General features: G+C 39.0%; 1 protein-coding gene across 2 annotated transcripts; it reads left to right on the plus strand.

Annotated features, from left to right (window-relative positions):
* Window positions 1–1,953: 1,953 nt before the first annotated feature.
* On the plus strand, window positions 1,954–20,567 carry zfr (zinc finger RNA binding protein). 2 transcript variants are annotated; one of them, XM_067438399.1, is made up of 20 exons: window positions 1,954–2,083; window positions 2,302–2,383; window positions 4,644–4,926; window positions 5,771–5,915; window positions 6,313–6,534; window positions 6,976–7,214; window positions 7,823–8,023; window positions 8,260–8,548; window positions 8,638–8,831; window positions 8,965–9,084; window positions 9,210–9,355; window positions 9,459–9,621; window positions 11,048–11,259; window positions 11,513–11,663; window positions 11,806–11,947; window positions 14,476–14,573; window positions 15,420–15,515; window positions 15,904–16,015; window positions 18,655–18,752; window positions 18,949–20,567. In XM_067438399.1, exons 1-20 carry the CDS (start codon window positions 2,047–2,049, stop codon window positions 19,129–19,131), a joined length of 3,213 nt encoding a protein of 1,070 aa, XP_067294500.1. In that variant the 5' UTR covers window positions 1,954–2,046; the 3' UTR covers window positions 19,132–20,567. The 2 variants fall into 2 exon arrangements, 1 of the variants encoding a protein (XP_067294500.1); XR_010904357.1 differs by lacking the exons at window positions 14,476–14,573; window positions 18,655–18,752; window positions 18,949–20,567 and having other exon boundaries at window positions 15,904–15,922.
* The last annotated feature ends 166 nt before the right edge of the window (window positions 20,568–20,733 follow it).

Here is a 20,733-nt window from a genome sequence, read left to right on the forward strand (position 1 = left end):
GCTCGCAAACTTGCAGGTTCAGCTGAAGTGCGCATCAAGGGCGCATAGCTTTTTAACTATTTGAGTATAAGAAACCAGATTTATGATACAGTTGTTGTCAGATTTTATTGGTGATTTCATTGGTGATTTCAAGTGAAATTACTTGCTTTAAAGAGACTTTTCCTGAACACATACAGCATCTCTTCTCTGGCGTGTTAGGGTGGGAGACTCTGTCGCTCATGAGATTACAGATGTAAGGTTCAGGCTACAGGGTTGCCAAATTATTTTTTTAAAGTTATCAGTAAGATGGTTGAATTGCATTTCTTGTCTATAACCACCCACTGGTAGCCTACTTATACCAACGAAAGTGTTAATAAGTTATTAGCAAATAGGAGAGCATTAATAGTGTGACAAATCAATTTGTAATTGAAATAATATTGGGTTAAATAATATACACTTAAAATAATTACCAAATAGATAGATATATGAGAAGAAACAAACTTATACCGTTATTTGTACCAAGCATAGTAGAATGTTACCTGAGAGAGAGAGAGAGAGAGAGAGAGAGAGAGAGAGAGAGAGAGAGAGAGAGAGAGAGAGAGAGAGAGAGAGAGAGAGAGAGAGAGGGAGGGGCTTTAGAAAAGAGAAGAGAGAAAATGCCATGAAAGAACAGAGAAAAAAAGAAGTGTGAGGAAAAGAAGAGCTGAGAGTGTAGAAGAAATTCATTTTCATTAGGCCTTAGCTGCAGTATAAGCTGGCCTTAGCTGGGCACCAAGAAACCATGGTCTGCCGCTTGTAAAAAACATCCAAGCGTGAGAAACAGGAGATGTTACATTAGTTGTAAGGGAAAATGGGTGAGAAGCGCTGGGAAACTGTCATGTACTGGGAAGGCGGGGAAGGCCCACAGACAAATATGATAAATTGTTTATATATAATTGTGGAAAAAAACCAGGAGGTGACTGTAAAAAGAATGGTGCCTAATGGATGAGAAAGAGAAACTTGGCAGTCGGCCACCATTACAAAGAAGACTAGATAAGTTTATGAATAGAGCAACTGTTGCAAAAAGTATGGGGAGTAATGCACCTCCCATGAAACCTTGAGCTAGAACTGTATAAAAGTGTGAACTGAGGAAGAGATGGTCAGATGTTCAGCTGGCATCTCACTTTGTTGTTCATACAATAAAGTTAATTTCTTCTGAGACCTGGAACTTCGACTCTGAGAGATTTTCTTTAAAGCACCGGAGACAATCAAGAACTTAGAATTTGCCACGACAAGAGTAGCAGTTCAATCTTCTTTTATCCTTAACTTGACCACACTGAGACCCAAAATGGGACATTCAAACTGACCAATCAGAAGTTGACAACTTCCCCCACTGTACTAAAGGTGTGACAATTCCTAGACCCTCAATGTCTATCTTGGCCTACCGGTCTTTGTTTATTTTCAAATATTGCCTTTTTTGCCGGCTATACCTTCGTATCATGTATGCAGTGCAATTTTCAATTTTTGTACATAGACATTTTATCAACTTATTAATTCTTGACTCAACTCATTAACTCAACCAAAACAACTGGTTGAGTGAATGAAACAATTCACACTCACTCATAACAATAAGACAAAATAGGAATGTAACCTGTAGAAACAAATACATGTTAAAAAACTTGTTCACTTATTTATTTCTGCAGGTTTACAGATTCAAAAGAATCGAGTCATTAAGATTCATCAAAATAACATCAAAATAGCAGTTAATAGGCTATTTGGTGCATTAAAAAAATAAAATAATTTATCCAATTAATAGGCCTACAGCAAATTATTTAGAATTTTACTCAGCTTATTAAGTATTTCAGTTTGTTTCTTATATTTATTTTCGTTTGCTTCCTGCCACTTCCGAATCAAAATAGATGTTTTGGTTAACGAGTAACGACCTTGAAATTGGATTTGAGAAAAACTACACTTCCCATCTCTCGCAACGCCCAACGCGCATGAGCGGTAAGCACTATATCCTGGTACGACCTTCTCATATAAAAAGGCAGGGTTACGAGTCAGAGTTCGTTAGAGAATAGGAAACCAATGATTCCCATATGTCCAGTAGTCTCCTTCACCTATGGTGAGTAAAATTGGGGTTTTAAAAGCACACTGAGATATCAGTGTGCGTTTCAAACGGAGAGACGATGTGTTTGGGATTCTGTTAAGGTTATGCGGGGATCGTCGGCTTTATGTCGTCGTAGTTTCCTACGTGCTTCTTCCTCCGCATGATACGGCTCTTCATCATGGTTGCCATTTCACACAATCGTTTACCCTCCACGAATCTGTCTTTTTTTTCAGTGCCCAGCCGGCTTGGTGAAGATGCCAAAATGGCCACCGGCAACTACTTTGGATTTACCCATGGTGCTGCGGCCCAGTACAGGTAAGGGCCACGATGTTTAATGGGGATTGCGCTGATGATGGTGGTACAGTAATGGTGGGATTTGGCCTTTGTTGCTGGGTTTGGGTGGGGGTAGAGGAGGGAGCCGATTGGCTGTGCTTAATGCCTCAAAATAAACGACTGGAGAGAAATGTATGCATTATCACTAACATTTTATATACATACGTTTAAATATAGTAATTTTTATTTTATTTTTTTATATATATAGGGAGCGGTATTTCAATGTATTATTCTGCCGAGGCGGGCAACAATATGGAAAATGTAATTATTGGATAAACTACAAATAAGAGGTTATGCCGTTATATAATTTTAAGTATATTTATTTTTTATATAAACATCTGTTTCAAAATGTAAAGCGGTGTGTTTTGATAACTCTACATTTGTTATAAATGTAACATTTTGGTTTGAAACGAATGACCAAGGTTTAAAAAAATGCTTGTTTACGTAAACTTAGACCCGTTTGCCCCATGAACAGACACAACTCCTATCCCATCTCTGCAAGTATAACTGTTTTTATCCGCAAAACGCGAAGTTTTCGTGTTTTGTTTGGATATTAACACTGTTGTTAAGACATTCTGGCATACGCCTGTTTGGATAAACTGAGAAATTAGTCCGAGCAGCCAAAGTAAAGTGAACCAAGTGCGAGCGCGAGCTGCAAACTGCAGCTGTCATCTCTCCTCCAGCTCTGCACTAGAGCCGCTCTGCGCATGTCCGTCTAGCTCAACGAGCCTCTTTACACAAGTGTTGGGTAACGCTTTCAAGAAAGCTCAAAAACCGGCTTTATATTAGCGCAACAAGGAGTTAAAAACTGTCCTGACAATTGGTCGTCGTTGTAAAATAACTAAACGCTAAATCTAGACGAATAATTGACACGTGTTGTGTGTGAGCTTTTCGAAGGGCGATGTCTTGCTCCTCAAGGACTCCTTGAATGTCACTCCTGATCCACTTTTTAATGGGTTTGTTTGGCCTAGACAACTTGACGGTTTTTTTTTGTTAATTGTTTTTGAAATAATGCTACTATTCCTATTTAATTGTTTTGTCTTCGTGCCATGTTTTGAAATAACGTGCCTCCAATTCGTACAAATAGCAGTGATTTATTTCTAACAAGCTGGATTTTATTTCTAAACCAGTTTTCCAAGGCCTTGGTCTTTGCTATTACATTGAGTTTGGCATGACATTTTGGAAATGTTTACAGTTTCTACATGGATGGATAGTGGCTGGACTTGAGATTAATTAATTCAGCTCCTCTATATGTTGGCCCAGTTGCTAAAAGTGCATCTTTTTTTAAATAGATTTGATACCTTTGCTGTATAGTGTCTTTAAGGTCTAGATTTTTTTAAGACCAATTGACTATTAGAATAAGAGAATTTGTATTCAGATTCTGACATCATCTTTGCATTTTTATCAAGAAAATGCTGCACTAAATATAAGCCATCTCTGATTTGATTTTCTACAAATCTTCTCTGTAAAGACAATGTGTTTTGGTGCATTAAAAATCCCATCAATCAGAAAAGGCTATTATGAATTTATCTCCAGGATAATAGTGGTGCAGAAATGACGTCACTTTGTAGGCCGATCGGCATTTGGCATCACTCTGTTTACCCTTAATTAAAAACCAATAGGCTTTTGTATTATTGCAAAAAACAAGCTCTGTGATAAACAAAAGTTTATAATATTTATGTTTTGTCCCTTAAGATAATTTTTACAGATGAACACAACTTTTATGAATTTTAAAGCCTAAATACAGTTACTGGAAGTAAAAGGCTAAAGGTGGGCTGGAAATGGACTACACGGTGGCTAGACTAAAACATCACCACTAAGATTTTGACAACTGTTTTTACGTGCTTTCTAGTTTATGAACGCACAGTTATGATCACAATAAGGTTGTAAAGGCAGACTGATCTTGCCTTTTCACATTTAATCTCCTCATCTATCAAATTATTTAAGTTTAGTTAAATTACTCCATAGTTTTTTTTTCTGCATATAAAACTTAGCAATATTGTTTTTGTAGTGTTTGCATGATTTTGAAGTGCATTTTAGATCTCTTGAACTTCAGAAGTATTTTGTCAGCTACCCCTATATCTTCTAGATGTTAATTGAAAAATGCCAATTAATAATATTATTAATTTTATGTTAAGTAATTGAAACTGCTTCAGTTCAGCACAGACATTATTGGCAGGTTGACAGACTATAAGCAAGGGTAAGCTGTCAGTGTTTATCATTCTGGTCCTCTTCTCTGCAGTCAGCAGCCGGCCGCTGGGGTAGCATACACCCACCCCACTACAGTGGCCAGCTATACTGTGCATCAAGCACCGGTGGCGGCGCACACTGTGGCGGCAGCATATGCCCCTACAGCCGCCACAGTTGCTGTTGCTAGGCCTGCACCAGTCGCTGTAGCTGCTGCAGCTACTGCTGCTGCTTACGCAGGATACCAGCCAGCCCATGCTGCCACGGATTACGGGTATGCACAGAGACAGCAGGAGGTACCCCCACCACCACCTCCTGTCACTTCGCAAAACTATCAGGTAAGAGAAAGGAGCAAACTTGCTTTTTACTTTTAATTCTAGTACCCTATAAATCTAATAGAGAGAGTTTTATTTGGAAAAGCTGCATTAAATTGACTTAAGACTTTTTGAAAAATTGCTCTCCTATGAACATCCCATTCACCAAAGAATCCTAAAAACGTTTCATTTTCACAATATTGAGCAGCACAACTGTTGATACTGAAAACTTGAGTAATGGTTGCTAAAAATTCAGATTTTTCGTCACTGGAATAAAATGTTTTAAAATATATTAAAACGGAAGACGGCTATTTTAAAGGGTTGGTTCACCCAAAATGAAAATTGTCATTACTTACCCTCATGTTGTTTGACACCTGTAAGACCTTTGTTAATCTTCTGAACACAAATGAAGATGATTTTTGTTGAAATCCGGTGGCTCAGAAAGGCCTCCATTGGCAGCAATGACATTTTATCCTTCATGACCCATAAAAGGCTTTAAAGACGTTGTTAAAGTCCATCTCCCTACAGTGGTTCCACAATAATTTTATGAAGCGACGAGAATTAGTTTTTTGCACACACAAAAAAAATCAAAATAACTACTTTATTCAACAAATTCTTGTCTTCTGTCTGGGCATGAACTCACGAAGCACCAAGATGCATGTGCGAGAATATGACATAGTGCCAGTGTTCTACTTCTATATTAATATACTATGCTAATATTTATCCGTCTGTGTGTTTTTGCATGTATTAGTATATGTTTGTATTGTTGTACGTATAAGTATGTTTGTTTATTTATGATCAAATGCATAAATACAGCCTTAATGATCATGACTTTTAAAAATGCATCCACTTCCCTTTACTGTTGCAGGACTCCTATTCATATGTGCGGTCCACGGCTCCGGCTCTAGCATATGACAGTAAACAATACTACCAGCAACCTGTGGCTACACCAGCAGTGGCCGCTGCAGCAGCCCAGCCACAACAGACTGTTGCCGAATCCTACTATCAGACAGGTATGCTGGACACACCGTTGCATTTTAATAGAAAAAGTATGTAGTAATTGTTCAGTTTTTTTTCCTTTCATAGTTCTGTTTTTTACAACTTTTGTACACTGTAAAATGATCTAGTATCAGTTTATTTCCAAATGTATAAATTATTGTATTTAAATTATAATGATTTTTTGAACAAACAAAAAAGCTGTTGACTGCCATGAATATAGCCATTGCTACTGATATAGTGTTAACCATAAATAAGTGTGCCATAAAAGCTTTAGCATTTTATTTTATTAAATGTTATTTAATTAAATAAAAAAGTTACCTGTGCTATCTGAGGGCACAGAATGAAATCAATAGTCTTCTTCGTTGTCTATGTTGTAAAATATCCTGTACAACTTTGTTTTACTCCCTGTAGCACCTAAAACTGGATACAGCCAAGGCGCCACTCCATACACCCAGACCCAGCAAACGCGTCAGGTTACAACCATAAAGCCAGCCACCCCCAGCCCTGCCACCTCAACCTTCTCAATTTACCCAGTGTCCTCTGCTGTACAGCCGGTCGCAGCTGCGGCTGCCTCTGTTGTCCCATCGTATTCTCAGAGTCCGACCTACAGCACCAATGCAGTCACATACTCTGGTAAGTTTGCTTCTATTTCCAAAACCTGAGGATTTCCTTAGTTGAATTTCAAGAAGCGGTCAACATTTTTGATCTTGTATTGTGAAATGTACACTGAGACCTGGAGGCACTAAACTTTTATTTAAAGTTTGAGTTTAGCCCAATGCATGATTGCTTAATGCTCTAAACTTTAAGAGCAGAATTATTTTTCATGAAACTTGCTCTCCAGTTATATAATTTTAGCTTTAAATCTAGCTTAATTTTTTAGTAGGCTTCCCCACCTTAAACCATCCACATGTTTTAATACTGTATCAAAACCCCAAACCCATGAACTTGGTATTGGTATTGTCATGCATTACCAGTTGAGCCATTGGCTTTGGGTTTATAGTTCAAAATTACATTGCAATTCTGTCAGTCTCCACTTGTGCTGTGGCCAATAATTGCTCCTCTTTGTATATTCAGGAACATCATATTCTGGCTATGAAGCTGCTGTGTATTCGGCTGCCTCCTCCTACTATCAACAGCAGCAACAGCAGCAGAAACAGGCAGCTGTCGCTGCAGCAGCCACTGCCGCATGGACCGGCAGCACTTTTACAAAGAAAGCTCCCTTCCAGAACAAAACACTCAAGCCAAAACAGCCCCCTAAACCACCACAGATACACTATTGTGACGTATGCAAGATCAGTTGTGCTGGACCACAGGTATTTTATTATAGTTAATTAACTAATTTTTTGCTGCTTGTGTATCGTGTAAATGCTGAAAAAAAGAAAAGAGAACTACACTTCATATTTTTGTCATTTTCAAGTTAAACTGAACTTTTATTTTGATGGCTTCCCATGAAAGCCTTTCTCAAGAGCCTTTCTTTATCTGATTGTGTATATATGAGGATCAAATGAAAGGGTGCAGTGAAATGAACTCTGGAGGTGAAGTTCATGTCATGTAGTCAGGTGGCAGACACTGAGAAAGCCATAACTGTTTAGCATGTACTGTATGTACATTCACAGTCTTTTTTTTTTGTTTTTTGCGCTTTAATATTTCAAACCCTAGTAGTCCACTATGGCAGTTTAAGTATTCAGCCCTTCTTTTGATTTATTCTTCCAAAAATTACAATATATGTTTATTTGCATGGATGAACTGTAACTTCCGTTTTTCAGACTAGTTTCTGCAATTTTGACCATTTTCTGCATTGTGGAAGATGTATAGCCCTACTGGTTGCCCATACATTATACAAATACTTTTTTCCTGATAATCATAACAATTGGTCCGATGCATGAATTGTGGCACTTGTGTCTTATCGCCTACTTTTCAGACCTATAAGGAGCATCTGGAGGGTCAGAAACATAAAAAGAAAGAAGCTGCACTGAAAGTATCACAGAGCAGCAGTAGCAGCTGTGGAGGTGGGAGTTCTGCCCGCGGCACACAGAATCAGCTACGCTGTGAGCTCTGTGATGTCTCCTGTACTGGGGCAGATGCCTACGCTGCACACATCAGAGGAGCCAAACACCAGAAGGTACATGACTCGCTTTCTCATCTGTTTTTTTTTTTTTTTTTTTTTTTTTTTTTTTAAGCGGAACAGTTTTTGAATTCATATGATTCGGGCTTTCTGTTGAAGAGAGGACCTTTTTAGGGAGTCTATCATTTACAATTTGCAATGCAATTTTTTTTTTTTTTTAAAGGGGAATAATGGTGCATTGGTACAAGCGTACTTAAATCTGCCTCATATCTAATTGTATTCTGTTCCTATAGGTTGTGAAATTGCATACCAAACTAGGGAAGCCAATACCATCCACTGAGCCCAGTGTTGTTTCCCAGTCCTCCACCTCCAGTACAGCAGCTCCTAATAAGACTGCCAGCTCCAACGTCAACAGCTCCACAAATACATCATCCAACCTCTCAGCATCCTCTGTTTCTTACTTAAAATCTGGCATCAACAATATGGCTTCAGGTTCACAGGGCAAGAGTCCAGTGCCCAACAGTGTCTCGGTCAACAGCTCCTCTGTCAAGAAGGTTAACACACCCAAGATCAACTTTGTTGGTATGTCTTGAACCTAATGTTATTTGTTCTTTGACCAATCCTTTGGAGGGAAAATCATATATTATATTTGCTTTGCTTGACCAAAACAGGTGGAAACAAATTACAGACCACTGCTGTTAAAAATGATGAATCCAAGGTTGAGGCAGCTAAAACGTCACAGTCTGCTGTGTCTGCACCACCACCGGATGGAAAGAATGAAATCACTGACCCTCTGTCACCTCAGTCAGCACTTGCAGCCCTGCAGAGTGATGTTCAGCCTGTTGGACATGACTATGTAGAAGAGGTATCAGGAACCTTTCTTTAAATTGCTTTAATTTTCATATAGAAGGAAATCATTCTTATTATAAAATTAAGTTATGAGTCCAAGTGGATATAACGGTGTTCACCTTTGTTTTTTTGTTGTTGTTTTTTTTAAGGTAAGGAATGATGAAGGAAAGGTTATCCGGTTCCACTGCAAACTGTGTGAATGCAGTTTTAATGACCCAAATGCCAAGGAAATGCATTTGAAAGGAAGGAGACATCGACTGCAGTATAAGGTTAGTGGGTGATCAGTGGGTTTAGTTTGCAGGTTATATTTATTTCTCTCCCATGATTAATGCAGAAAAATCAAAATGGTTGTGATATGTCAATGTAGCTATAATTGTATATTTCACCATTGTAGAAAAAGGTTAACCCAGATCTTCAGGTGGAAGTGAAACCTAGCATCCGAGCCAGGAAGATCCAAGAGGAAAAGATGAGGAAGCAGATGCAAAAAGAAGAGTATTGGAGAAGACGTGAAGAAGAGGAGCGCTGGAGGATGGAGATGAGGTGTGACACTTTTCTTTTTTTTTCCTTCCCCCTCCTGCAGTATTTCAGTATCTACATTTGAGCATTTTGAGTAAGAGATCCTAAACATAGTGATTGCTCTCAGGCGCTATGAAGAAGACATGTATTGGCGGCGTATGGAGGAAGAGCACCACTGGGATGATAGGCGCAGAATGCCTGATGGAGGTTACCCACAGGGTCCACCTGGACCTCCTGGTCTTCTTGGAGTGAGGCCTGGGATGCCCATTCCTCAACCACAAGGACCAGTGGTAAGTCCTGAACTACTACTAAGAGTGTGTGTGATTTAAAAAAAAAAAAAAAAAAAAAAAAAAATCAAATACATTCTATTAAAAGTTGAGCTTTAAAAGGCACGAACTAAAAACTAAACACACGCTGAGAACGACTGTCGCGGGCGCATTTACCACAGCTCTCATCATGAGCTCTTACCTCAGCTCATTCATCAAGATGAATGTAATCTTACTCCGTCTGATTTTGTGACCCTTACTCAGTGGCTAAATCACATTATATTGAACAAACGCTTTCAGTTTTTAATTGTAGTGTCTGTTCTCTAACTGAACTGATTTTATGAAGATGAATGCGGTGGTGGGAAAGTGATCAGTGTTTCAGTAGCGGTGGCTTTGGGAGTTGCCTCACAGGGACATAACAAATAGTAACAAATCAAAAGGCATCATCTTGCACAATTTTTTTTGTAAACAGAAACTACTATGTCCATCAAAACGATGCTGGCTAGGCATTGACTGGCTTTATTCAACAAAAACATAGGCGCTCGATTGACAGCTTTCGCAGTGTGTAAATTGCTTGCTGTCTATGACAACTTCTCAGAAAGGCTGTTATTGAAGGAGAGAGACCTGGGAGGGTTTATATTACACAGAAGAGGCTATTCTTGCAGGGTATATCACCAAAAACTGATAAGAATCGATTACTCTTAACGCAAAATGCTTCTGCAAACAACAGAGGATTTTGTTTTTCCTTATATTTTTCGTCATTTTGATCATACTGATTGGCTTCTTCACTTGGCCTCCCCTCCACCAATCATCTGGTGTGTGGTGGGCATTCTGGCGCATCATCCAGCTGGATACTGCACATTGGTGGTGGAGAATCCCCTTCCATATGTACAGTGCTTTGAGTACCCAGAAAAGTGATATATAGATTTATTATTATTATTAAAGGGTTAGTTCACCCAAAAATTTAATTTGTCATTAATGACTCACCCGAATATCGCTCCTTACCCGTAAGACCTCCGTTCATCATCGGAACACAGTTTAAGATATTTTATATTTTAGTCCCAGAGCATAAGCAGTCAATGCCCACTTTACTGTCCATGTCCAGAAAACTAATAAAAACATCATCAAACTAGTCCATATGTGACATCAGTCGGTTGATAATAATCTCTTGAAGCATCAAATACATTTTGGTCCAAAATATCAAAAACTATGACTTTATTCAGCATTGTCTTCTCTTCCGTGTTCCTCCAATAAAGATTCAAACAGCTCATGAATCAGTGAATTGATCAATGGTTCGGGTTGACAATGTCACGTGATTTCAGCAGTTTGATGCGATCCGATCACGTCGCATACCATCATTCTTTTGAGAATGAGAATCATCAGTTTTTGAAAGCATATTACTTATTGAAATGTCATTGCAACTGTTTATAACATCTTGTTTTTGCTGCAGCCTCCACGTCGCCCTGATTCCTCGGATGATCGTTATGTGATGACCAAACATGCAGCTATTTACCCCTCTGAGGATGAGCTCCAGGCCATCCAGAAGATCGTATCAATCACTGAGCGAGCACTTAAGCTTGTCTCTGACATCATTACTGACCAAGATACAACTGCAAAGGGCAAAGAAGAGGACAAAGAAAAGAAAGAGCCTCCAAAAGACAGGTTGGAGAACATTTACATTTACCTTTATGCATTTGGCAGACGCTTTTATCCAAAGCGACTTGCATTGCATTCAAGGTACACATTTTACATTTTGTCAATTTTTGCTTTCCCTGGGAATTGAACCCATGACCTTGGCATTGCTAGCGCCATGCTCTACTGTTTGAGCTATAGGAAACCGTGCTCTGGCCTCTTTTCTTTTTTACTCTGCTTTAAAAAAACATTAAAGCTATTTATGACCTCTTGGGCATTGCAGGTTGCTGAAAGGAGTGATGCGAGTAGGCGTTCTCGCCAAGGGGCTGCTTCTGCGAGGTGACACACACGTTAACCTGGTTCTCCTTTGTTCTGAGAAGCCAACCAAGAATCTGCTCACACGCATTGTGGAACATCTCCCCAAACAGCTCACGGTACTAACTCAATGCAGTGCAATATTTATTTCAAATGCTTAAATTTTGTTGAGTAACTTTACCATCCGTTACTGTGGGCCAAGTTTTGCCCGATCTCAAATAGATGGTTATGACCTTTTCTGCTAACCCATGTGTTTGTCAGATGGTAACGCCAGAGAAATATGAGGTAAAAGGCTCCATTCAAGAGGCTGCCATTATCCTTACTTCCTGCACTGAGCCCAAGATGCAGGTGACCATCACCCTTACCTCGCCCGTCATCCGAGAGGAGAACACCCGGGATGGAGGTTGGAAAAGACGTTGCTCACATTAACCGACTACCTATCAGATTAATATTTTTATGCTGATTTTTGACAACCTAAAGAGCCTATCTGTTGGCACTGTGGAGATGGAACTAGATGTTAATACTGGCATAATTATGTTTGCACCTTTTGGACTTGATAGCATTTAATTTGAAAAAAAAAATAGAATTGAAAGTAAATATTAAACCTGGTATGTGCTTGAGCTTGGCTGTACAGAAGAAATGACCTACAGTTTTTCTTTGAAAGTTAAGCAAGTGGAGGTTAAGTGCCTCTTTCACTCTTTATTTATACTTTTTCGTTTGAAGTCTGTAATGGGTTCATACTATAACAGGATTGAAGCCAGTTCAAGTGGCTTCAAGTTGCTTTAGAGCCGAGTTCAACACTGCCAGGTTTTATCCAACCATCTCCGATGCCGGCAGTGGTGCTCAGGGTCCTCTCTTTGTAACACTTTTCCAGTGCTCTTGAAGCTCTCCCCAAAACAAGCATGATAAGTGTTTGCATTGTGTAAGTCTAGTTAGTCCCGGGTAAGATTCATTTTTGTTTCCTGTGTTCGAGGGGATTGTGTCCTATGCAAAAACATTTTCTTTCCCAGGGGTCATAGTTTGCTCAGGGGTATTCTGTGCAAACAACTTAATTCCTGATTTAGTTCCTGAAGAGAAATGGTTGAGATGGGACTTTGACCTTAGCAGTAGTTGGAATGCCTACCATGTCCCCACAGGAAACAAATCTTATTTTTGTCTAGTGGTGAAATTCTTCACCATTCTAAGGTCCCCTGTTCCAAAATGAAAGTGCTCCCCTGAGAGAAGCAATCAAATATAAAGCTTGATAAATGGCAAAATTTGGCATTCAAACAGGTGTTCCTTTAATTCCTCCTTCAGAAGGAAAAAAAATGCATTTAAAAACCACAAAATGCCACATTTCCCCAAGTATTAGAGTAACCAGTTGTCTTTTTATATCTTTACAATGTAGAGCATTAGTTGGTAAAGTCTTAAATGCAGGCTTTGCGCCCTTGCCACAATTAAATGTTTTGCTCCTTAGGGGAGTATCAGTCAGCTTTTGGGAAGAAGGCTTTGATAGAGGAATCTTTGGTTGGACCTGGGGTTTTACAGCCTTCGGTATAAATAGAGATATGGGGGTTCTCCAAACCCAATTATGACAGGTATGCATGCAGTGATGTCCTAATCCTCTTGCTGGGAGCTTCATATTTTCTTGCCAGCACGCAATGCTGCCTTCATGTATACAAAGCTTTTCAAGTCCAGCCCAAAGCCTCCTTGCATTTTCAGCAAATTGTCTCCCATCTGAGGCTACGTCTACCAGCTCCGGAAGGATTTTTGACCAAGGTCCCCCTCCTGAATACCTTCAAACACTTTGCCACACCTACCATTGCCATGTTACTGTAGTGAGTCACTACAAATACACATCAGCTGTTAACGTTACATATTTCCCTTGGTACCCCTGTTTTTCATCATGATTTGCAGCCCATTTATCTTTCCAATGTTTCTGGATCAGTACAGTGAATCCTAGTATTTTTCATGACATTTTAATACCTCAAACTTTACTTATGTAGACACTGGAATCCACAATTTGGTTTTGCCCATAGCAAATGAAAATAACTTCCTGTTAAGTCAGCTGCTTTAAGATGGGAAGAGATGCAGTAATCGTACACTTCCTGAATACATTCAAATTAGACTTGTTCTAAAATTCACATGTGCAACGCATCTGATACTAGAAAAAAAACTAGAGCAACCAATTTTTGTTTATTACAATTAATAAAATGCAAAGGATGAATGTATCAAAGGTTTTTTTTCTACTAGGAATTAACAAGATATGTATTTGGAAAAATGGCACAATTTGAAGTGTTTCAAAATGTGATATGATGTAAAATTACAAAAGATGGCTGTTTCTGGATGTGAATCTGCAAATAGTAGCAATTACTGATTGAGACCATGACTTCTGCTAGACTGGTTTACTATATTTTAGCTTTTGAAAATCAGGCATTGTCATTCCCAGCAATTTCAAATGGTGGATTGCAGAGCATTGTGACAAGTGGTAACTCAAATGGTCTTTATCAAGAGAATTATACAGCTAGTAATTATAAGTGTCATGCTCACTATATGCAGAGTATCAAAAGAAAAATCATGTGTGCATTTCCAACTCTAATTATGAAATCCTACTCAAATATGCCACATTCTCTAGTGTTTTTATTTTCTCTTGAATCCCTGACGAAGGCCTTTAATTCAGGACTCATCCGTCCCTATCCTGTTTCCTTCAGCACCACATCACAGACAAAAGAGAAGTGCACCCAATGCCAAGTGTAGCTGATCCATAATGTTATTGAAAAGATCTGAAAGATTCTGCATATGGGGTGAAATGCATATACAGGTTTTTACATTTTGAAAGAGATCTGTGATCAGGAACAGACTGGTATGTGTGGCAATGTGTTCTTGGCAGTCTCTCTGACCTGGTCAAACACCCATTCCTCACCACCATTTGACAATTCGATCCATTTTTAGATGTAACCTCGAGTATGGTGAAAGACCCAGCGGACGTCTTGGACAGGCAAAAATGCCTTGACGCTCTGGCTGCCCTACGCCACGCTAAGTGGTTCCAGGTTCGGAACATCATTTTACTTTCTTCTTGTAGCCTTATGAGATGTATTCCTTTTTATTTGTTCATTTAAGTTGCTTAGTCTTTTGTTTTTGAAATTTTAAACCTCAAAGTTGATTTTTGGGAAGAAAAAGTGATACAAGGATGCAGTATCAAATTTGGTGATTTATGGTACTATCTTTTCCATTCTTTTTTTGTGTATATGAGCTGATTTGATCCTAAAAATAAGCATCCTTGCATACATGTTAATTATTTACAAGTCTTATATTAAATTAGCATGTAAAAATTATTCCATAAGGCTGCAGAATACTTTTGCATAAAGTATCATCGATAAGAGCTTTCATGTTGAGCGGTTTTTGTTTTGTTTTTTTGTGATTTTTTTTCTTTATTTTTGTTAATGATTTTTTTCTTTTTCCCCTTGGGAATAGGGATTGAGAGGAAAGGAATATCTGATTACTTTGCCTGTGTATTTGCGGAAATGGCAACAACACAGTAAACTAAAGCAGATTTCCTTGACTGCTTCAGTTCCTATGCAACTTTTCTTGCAAACTGATCTTTTGTAATATGAAAGTATATGTTTGTGAAGTATTTGACAATTGAGGTCAAGGTTTACAAGATTACCAGGGAGTCATTCCAAGTGAATCTTGCAAACTTTGAACTCTTGTACTAATAGTGAGGTAAAATACTGCTGGAAATGGCAGCTTAATTTGAAAAAGTCAATTGGTCTCGCTGTTTTTAAACCACTTCAAAGCTTCCATTGTGAACAGTAGTGTTGCACCTCTCTCTGAACTCTGCCATGTATGACTTTTGCTCTTGTGCATTAACTAATCTTGACTCCACTGCACTGAAGGCTAGGGCTAATGGACTCCAGTCATGTGTGATTGTCATTCGAATACTGCGTGACCTGTGTCAGCGAGTACCCACCTGGTCTGCCTTTCCTAGCTGGGTGAGTAAATACAGAAATGCCTGTCCATTTGCACATTGACAGTGTTGGGGAGTAGATGCTTGATAGTGTGGTCACATTTGACCAACTTGATCTTATGAAATCTCCAGAGGATGATCTTTTATCCTCATGCAAAAATTCACCAAACAATAAATATGACCACACTTTAACATGACAGTAGCTGTTTTTAAAATGGTGCAGTTTTTATAGTGACAAGCATATCATATCTGTTGCTATAGAGATTTTAAAAGCACAATGCTGCTTTTCAGTCATACATAATTTTATCATCCACTCACTCTTCATCTTGTGAGTAACTGTTCCATAAAATGCCATTTTAAGAGCAAGGGTTTTATATTGTAGATTCTTTTAATTTAATGTTTACTTTTCCAAGGCTATGGAGTTGCTGGTGGAGAAGGCCATCAGCAGTGCCTCTGGACCAATGAGCCCTGGAGATGCTCTGCGACGAGTCTTTGAATGTATTTCCTCAGGCATTCTGCTGTCTGGTAAGAGGGCGCTCTGATAATATCTGTACTTTTCTGACAATCATCATACAGGTCCTTCTCAAAAAATTAGCATATTCTGATAAAGTTCATTATTTTCCATAATGTAATGAGAAGAATCTAAAATATATGAAAGTTTAATTTATTACACACCAACTGAAATATTTCAGGTCTTTTATTGTTTTAATACTGATGATTTTGGCATGCAGCTCATAAAAACCCCAAATTCCAAATCTCAAAAAATTAGCATATCATGAAAAGGTTCTCTAAATAAACTATTAACCTATTAATCTGAATCAACTAATTAACTCTAAACACCTGCAAAAGATTCCTGAGGCTTTTAAAAACTCCCAGCCTGGTTCATTACTCAAAACCGCATTCATGGGTAAGACTGCCGACCCAGCCCTGTCCAGAAGGCCATCATGGACACCCTCAAGCGAGAGGGTAAGACACAGAAAGACATTTCTAAACGAATAGGCTGTTCCTAGAGTGCTGTATCAAGGCACCTCAGTGCATAGGTTAGATCGGGCTCAAATAATCAAGCCCGACCCTACCCGAGCCCGTGCACATTGCGTCCGAGCCCGGCCCAACACATTAACTGTAATTATGAGCCCGAGCCCGAATTAAACCGACCATTTTTTTAATACGTGGGCGTTCTGACGAGAAGAAGCCTGTAATGAGCAAAGCGCAGCGAAGCAGACTGGTGAGACTCATGTTAAAACTAACATTGAAACTTAAATAAGTTCAATCAGTTGCATGTCATCCGCGGGGCGTCTGCCTGGTGTTTTCTGTCTTTGCACACGAGAAGCGTGTCTGATGCGGCGATGCTGCTGCTATTAATGTACAGGGAAGCCCTATACTCCATGTTAAATCTAAATATATTGCCTATTGATACAGCAAAGATAATGTCGGCCATACCCTATTGACCATAGCTTAAATATATGGTATTGATGGCAAAATGGGCTACAGAATATTTTTTTCTGTATTAACAGGTTTTATATTTCAAAATTGATAATTATGTTGTTTTATATTATTACAATTAGGCCTATATCTGCATTTATGTTAACCTTCAGACTTTGAAATTGTCACTTATTAATATGTATTTGTGTCAAATGGCATATAAACATCTTTTCCTATTCTATTTTGCCTGGAAACGCTTTCAACACGCGTGTGAAAAATAGGCGTCTCTTCTATTTGAACAAGCATGCATGCGTTTTCCACACGGCTCGGACCGTTCGTGAGCCGAGATGTCTGGTTTGGGCTATTATCTTTTTGCATGCCGATGGAGGAGACTGCAGCCTCTCACATTTGTCTTTAAAAGTCGTCGGAAAGTCAAAGTGACTGACCTCAGATTTGAATGAGTCAACGTAAACTGTTTCTGTTTGACGCACACAGGTGCACTTGAGATCAACTTCCATATGAGTGAATTAAAAAAGGATTTACTGATTACACTCTTGTGCCAATGTGCAATGTGCATCTGTAACACGAGATACAACTTACTTGTTGCTATCGTGCCTGTAAAGAGAGGTCACAGTATTTGGTTTCAGAGTCCCTGCTGTTTAAAACGTTTATCGCGATTTGTTGAACACCTCAACCGACTTGAATCACATTTGTATATTTTTTGTTTGTTTTTTCTTCGACTGGCTCCGAGTGAATTAGATCTCTAGCATGTAATGGATGATAGTGTTGATTTACCTTGTGTATGTATATTTGTGCATGGTGAGTGCAGGTCTCCTCAAAAGTTTCCTTTTGTAAGCAGAAAAAAGCTGCCTTCATGCTATGCACATACGGTAAACCTGTGTTGATTCAGCTGTGCATAGCACCAAGTTGATTAGAACAATATATTTCTACAATCTGGTTTCTATCATGAGCCATGCGTTTTCTATAATGTAAGACAAACACAAATGCACCAGGGTTCAATAGAATCCAGTTGAGTGTGAAACCAAACCAATGCCGCAGAGGGGTAGCCTAGAAATCTAGACGCACTCTAGCGGCAGCCAATCTAATCTGCCGCGAGTGTCGTCTAGCAACTCTCAATACAGTTCTGAGCTGTAATCGCCAAACACTGGTTGGGCCAATCACATAGTGTATGGAGTCGGTGGGCGGGCATAACATAATGACGGCCGAGTTGCGCTTGCGTGCTTCTAATAAACACAGAAACTGCCGAAGGGCGGTCTTGGAGTTAATCTTTTTTCTGAGAAAAGAACGGCACTGAAGTCATTCTTAAGAAAGGAAGATGTGTTCTGAGTTTTGCCGACCGGATACGGCGACAGTTTAATCTTTCAACTAGCTCTGCTTCACCTTCGTTGCTCTGGTTGGTTGTAGCGATATCCAATTGCGTGCACGCCGTGCAGAGGGAGTTTAAAACACAACCGTTTATCACGCCCCTCGGATTGAGCCCTGTGTATTGTAAGTTTCCAGACCAAACATCTTGATGTGGGTCTGGATTGTCAGGCTAGCAGAGGGGCGCATTGATTCGGATCGCAGAAAATGTGCCCAGTGTGAAAGCCCCCTTAATGAAATGGATTACTAAGTTAGTTTAACTTTCTGACGACTCGATCATGTTGTTGCATAATTTAACTTGAGAATATAGGTGTTTGGTTTAACATGCTCTTTGGTTCTGGTTTTTCCTGGTAATTCAGGCGCTCCAGGATTGATAGACCCCTGTGAGAAGAATCCAACAGATACACTGGCTAGCATGGAAGAGCAGCAGAGAGAGGACATAACATCAAGCGCTCAGGTAAAGCACACAGTGACTGTTTTGCATAACATGTCGGGTATGATGCAAATATTTGTCTGTGTCCCCAGTTTAAAAATGTGTTTTGATAATTATTGAATAAATATGGATGCAGTTTTTATGGTCTTGTATTAATTGAGAGGTAAATGTACATTTGAATAGTTTCAGGTTGTGCATTGACCAGCTGCTTTCTCCACAGTTTGCTTTGAGGCTGTTGGCGTTCCGTCAAATTCACAAAGTTCTGGGTATGGATCCCCTGCCCCAGATGAACTCGCGTTTCAACGTACGAAATAACCGCAAGAGGCGTCGCGATAACAGTGATGGCACTGATGGATTTGAAGCAGAAGGGAAGAAGGACAAGAAGGACTACGAGGGGTTCTGAAGTGTGCTACTGTACAACTAGCCCCGCTCTCCCTGCACCCGTTTCAAATTCTGTTCATTCCTGGTATACAAAATGTTATTTCTGTTGATCTCCGTGCATGCTGATTACTACTCGTTAGAAATATTTTTAAGAACTGGTAAAGACCTAATAATGGCCACTTGGGGGAAATGCCAGGCTTTATTTCCTTGACACATAGACTGTCTCAGTTGTTTAGTCTGGAGTCTTGGCTTAAAGATTTGAGATGCGCACAATCTAGAGAAGTTAAGCCTAAATCATGCTCCAGTTCATGTAATCTTTCACCATTTTCAAATCTCTCACGAGTTTCAGGCTAGGCAGTTCTAGAAGTCTGAGCTGTGTACTTGTGTCAGTGTGGAACAGATTCCATCTTAAAGTCCATCTTATCCTTCCAGTTACACATATATATAAAGTAACTTTGACAATGGCTTCCTTGGCTTTGCAATAATTTGTTTGGGTGTTTTCGTAATTTATTTTGTTTAGAGACATTCCTCTTAAAAACGCAAGCTCAAAGATAAGATGATTGATTTATGCAATGGGTTAGTCCTGTTGTGATGAATGTGAAGACACTGACTGGACGTGGATTAATACAAGCATGTATTTTCCATTTGCTAGTGCATTCTGAAGGCTGGGTTGGCTTTTAACCATTTGTAAATTAATGTCATTGGCTAACTAACATCCTTGAAACCTCTCTAGGACCTCATTCGTTCCGTATGCTTGCAAGTGATGTAAAGCTGCACTTGTCCCCAAAGCTAGGCTGTAAATGTGCTGATAGCGGTGCCTCTGGTGTAGCTCTATCACATTTCTTAAGACACCAACCATTAAAATCAGACCTGGGCCAAATACCAGAAGTATCTACCAATTGTCTTTGCCAGTTTAAGGAATCTTGAGATTCCCATTTCAGATTAGTTATTCACACGAGGAAGTATTCAAATGCTTATCATTTGGAGTATTTTGAGGTCAAAGGCATTTTTTTCCCCCTTCTTTTATAACATAGACATTGTAATTGACCCAGGTCTGCCTGTGTTTTGTGTTCATAATATTGTAAACCCTAAATGTATCTGTAAATGTGATCATATAACTGTATGATCTCTAATATATGATCATTTAATAAGCCTGTATCTAATCTTGCAATAGATCTTCAAAACAAATGCCTGTATGGTTTTAAAGCACAGGAATGTTGTTTATGTTCTTTGTTTTTATGGATTTGTTTTACTGGTTTATAGCTGTGTAGTTGCTTGCCCTTTAAATTTGGTTTCTGGTTTGAGTTTGTTGAATATCTATTGAAGATGATGGGAGTAACAAAAGAAATATCCGTGTTGTAACTGCAGATTGATGTAGACTTACCCTTTGATGCTTGTCATTCACTGTCAAGGTACTACTGCATTACAATGCCTATAATAAAGACATTTCCAAAATGATGATTCTACTTTCTATTAAATATAACCGAAATACATCACTCATTTTTAACCAGTTTTACTTGGCTACTATTCAGTGTTTGCAAGGCAAATAAAATAATTCAACTCTAGATAATTGTCATAGGTGCTCGATTTTCTTGTTCATTATGTTAACAAGGAGCTAATTTAG

This window comes from Pseudorasbora parva, chromosome 3 (genome assembly GCF_024679245.1).
Source record: "Pseudorasbora parva isolate DD20220531a chromosome 3, ASM2467924v1, whole genome shotgun sequence".
NCBI classification, from domain to species: domain Eukaryota; kingdom Metazoa; phylum Chordata; class Actinopteri; order Cypriniformes; family Gobionidae; genus Pseudorasbora; species Pseudorasbora parva.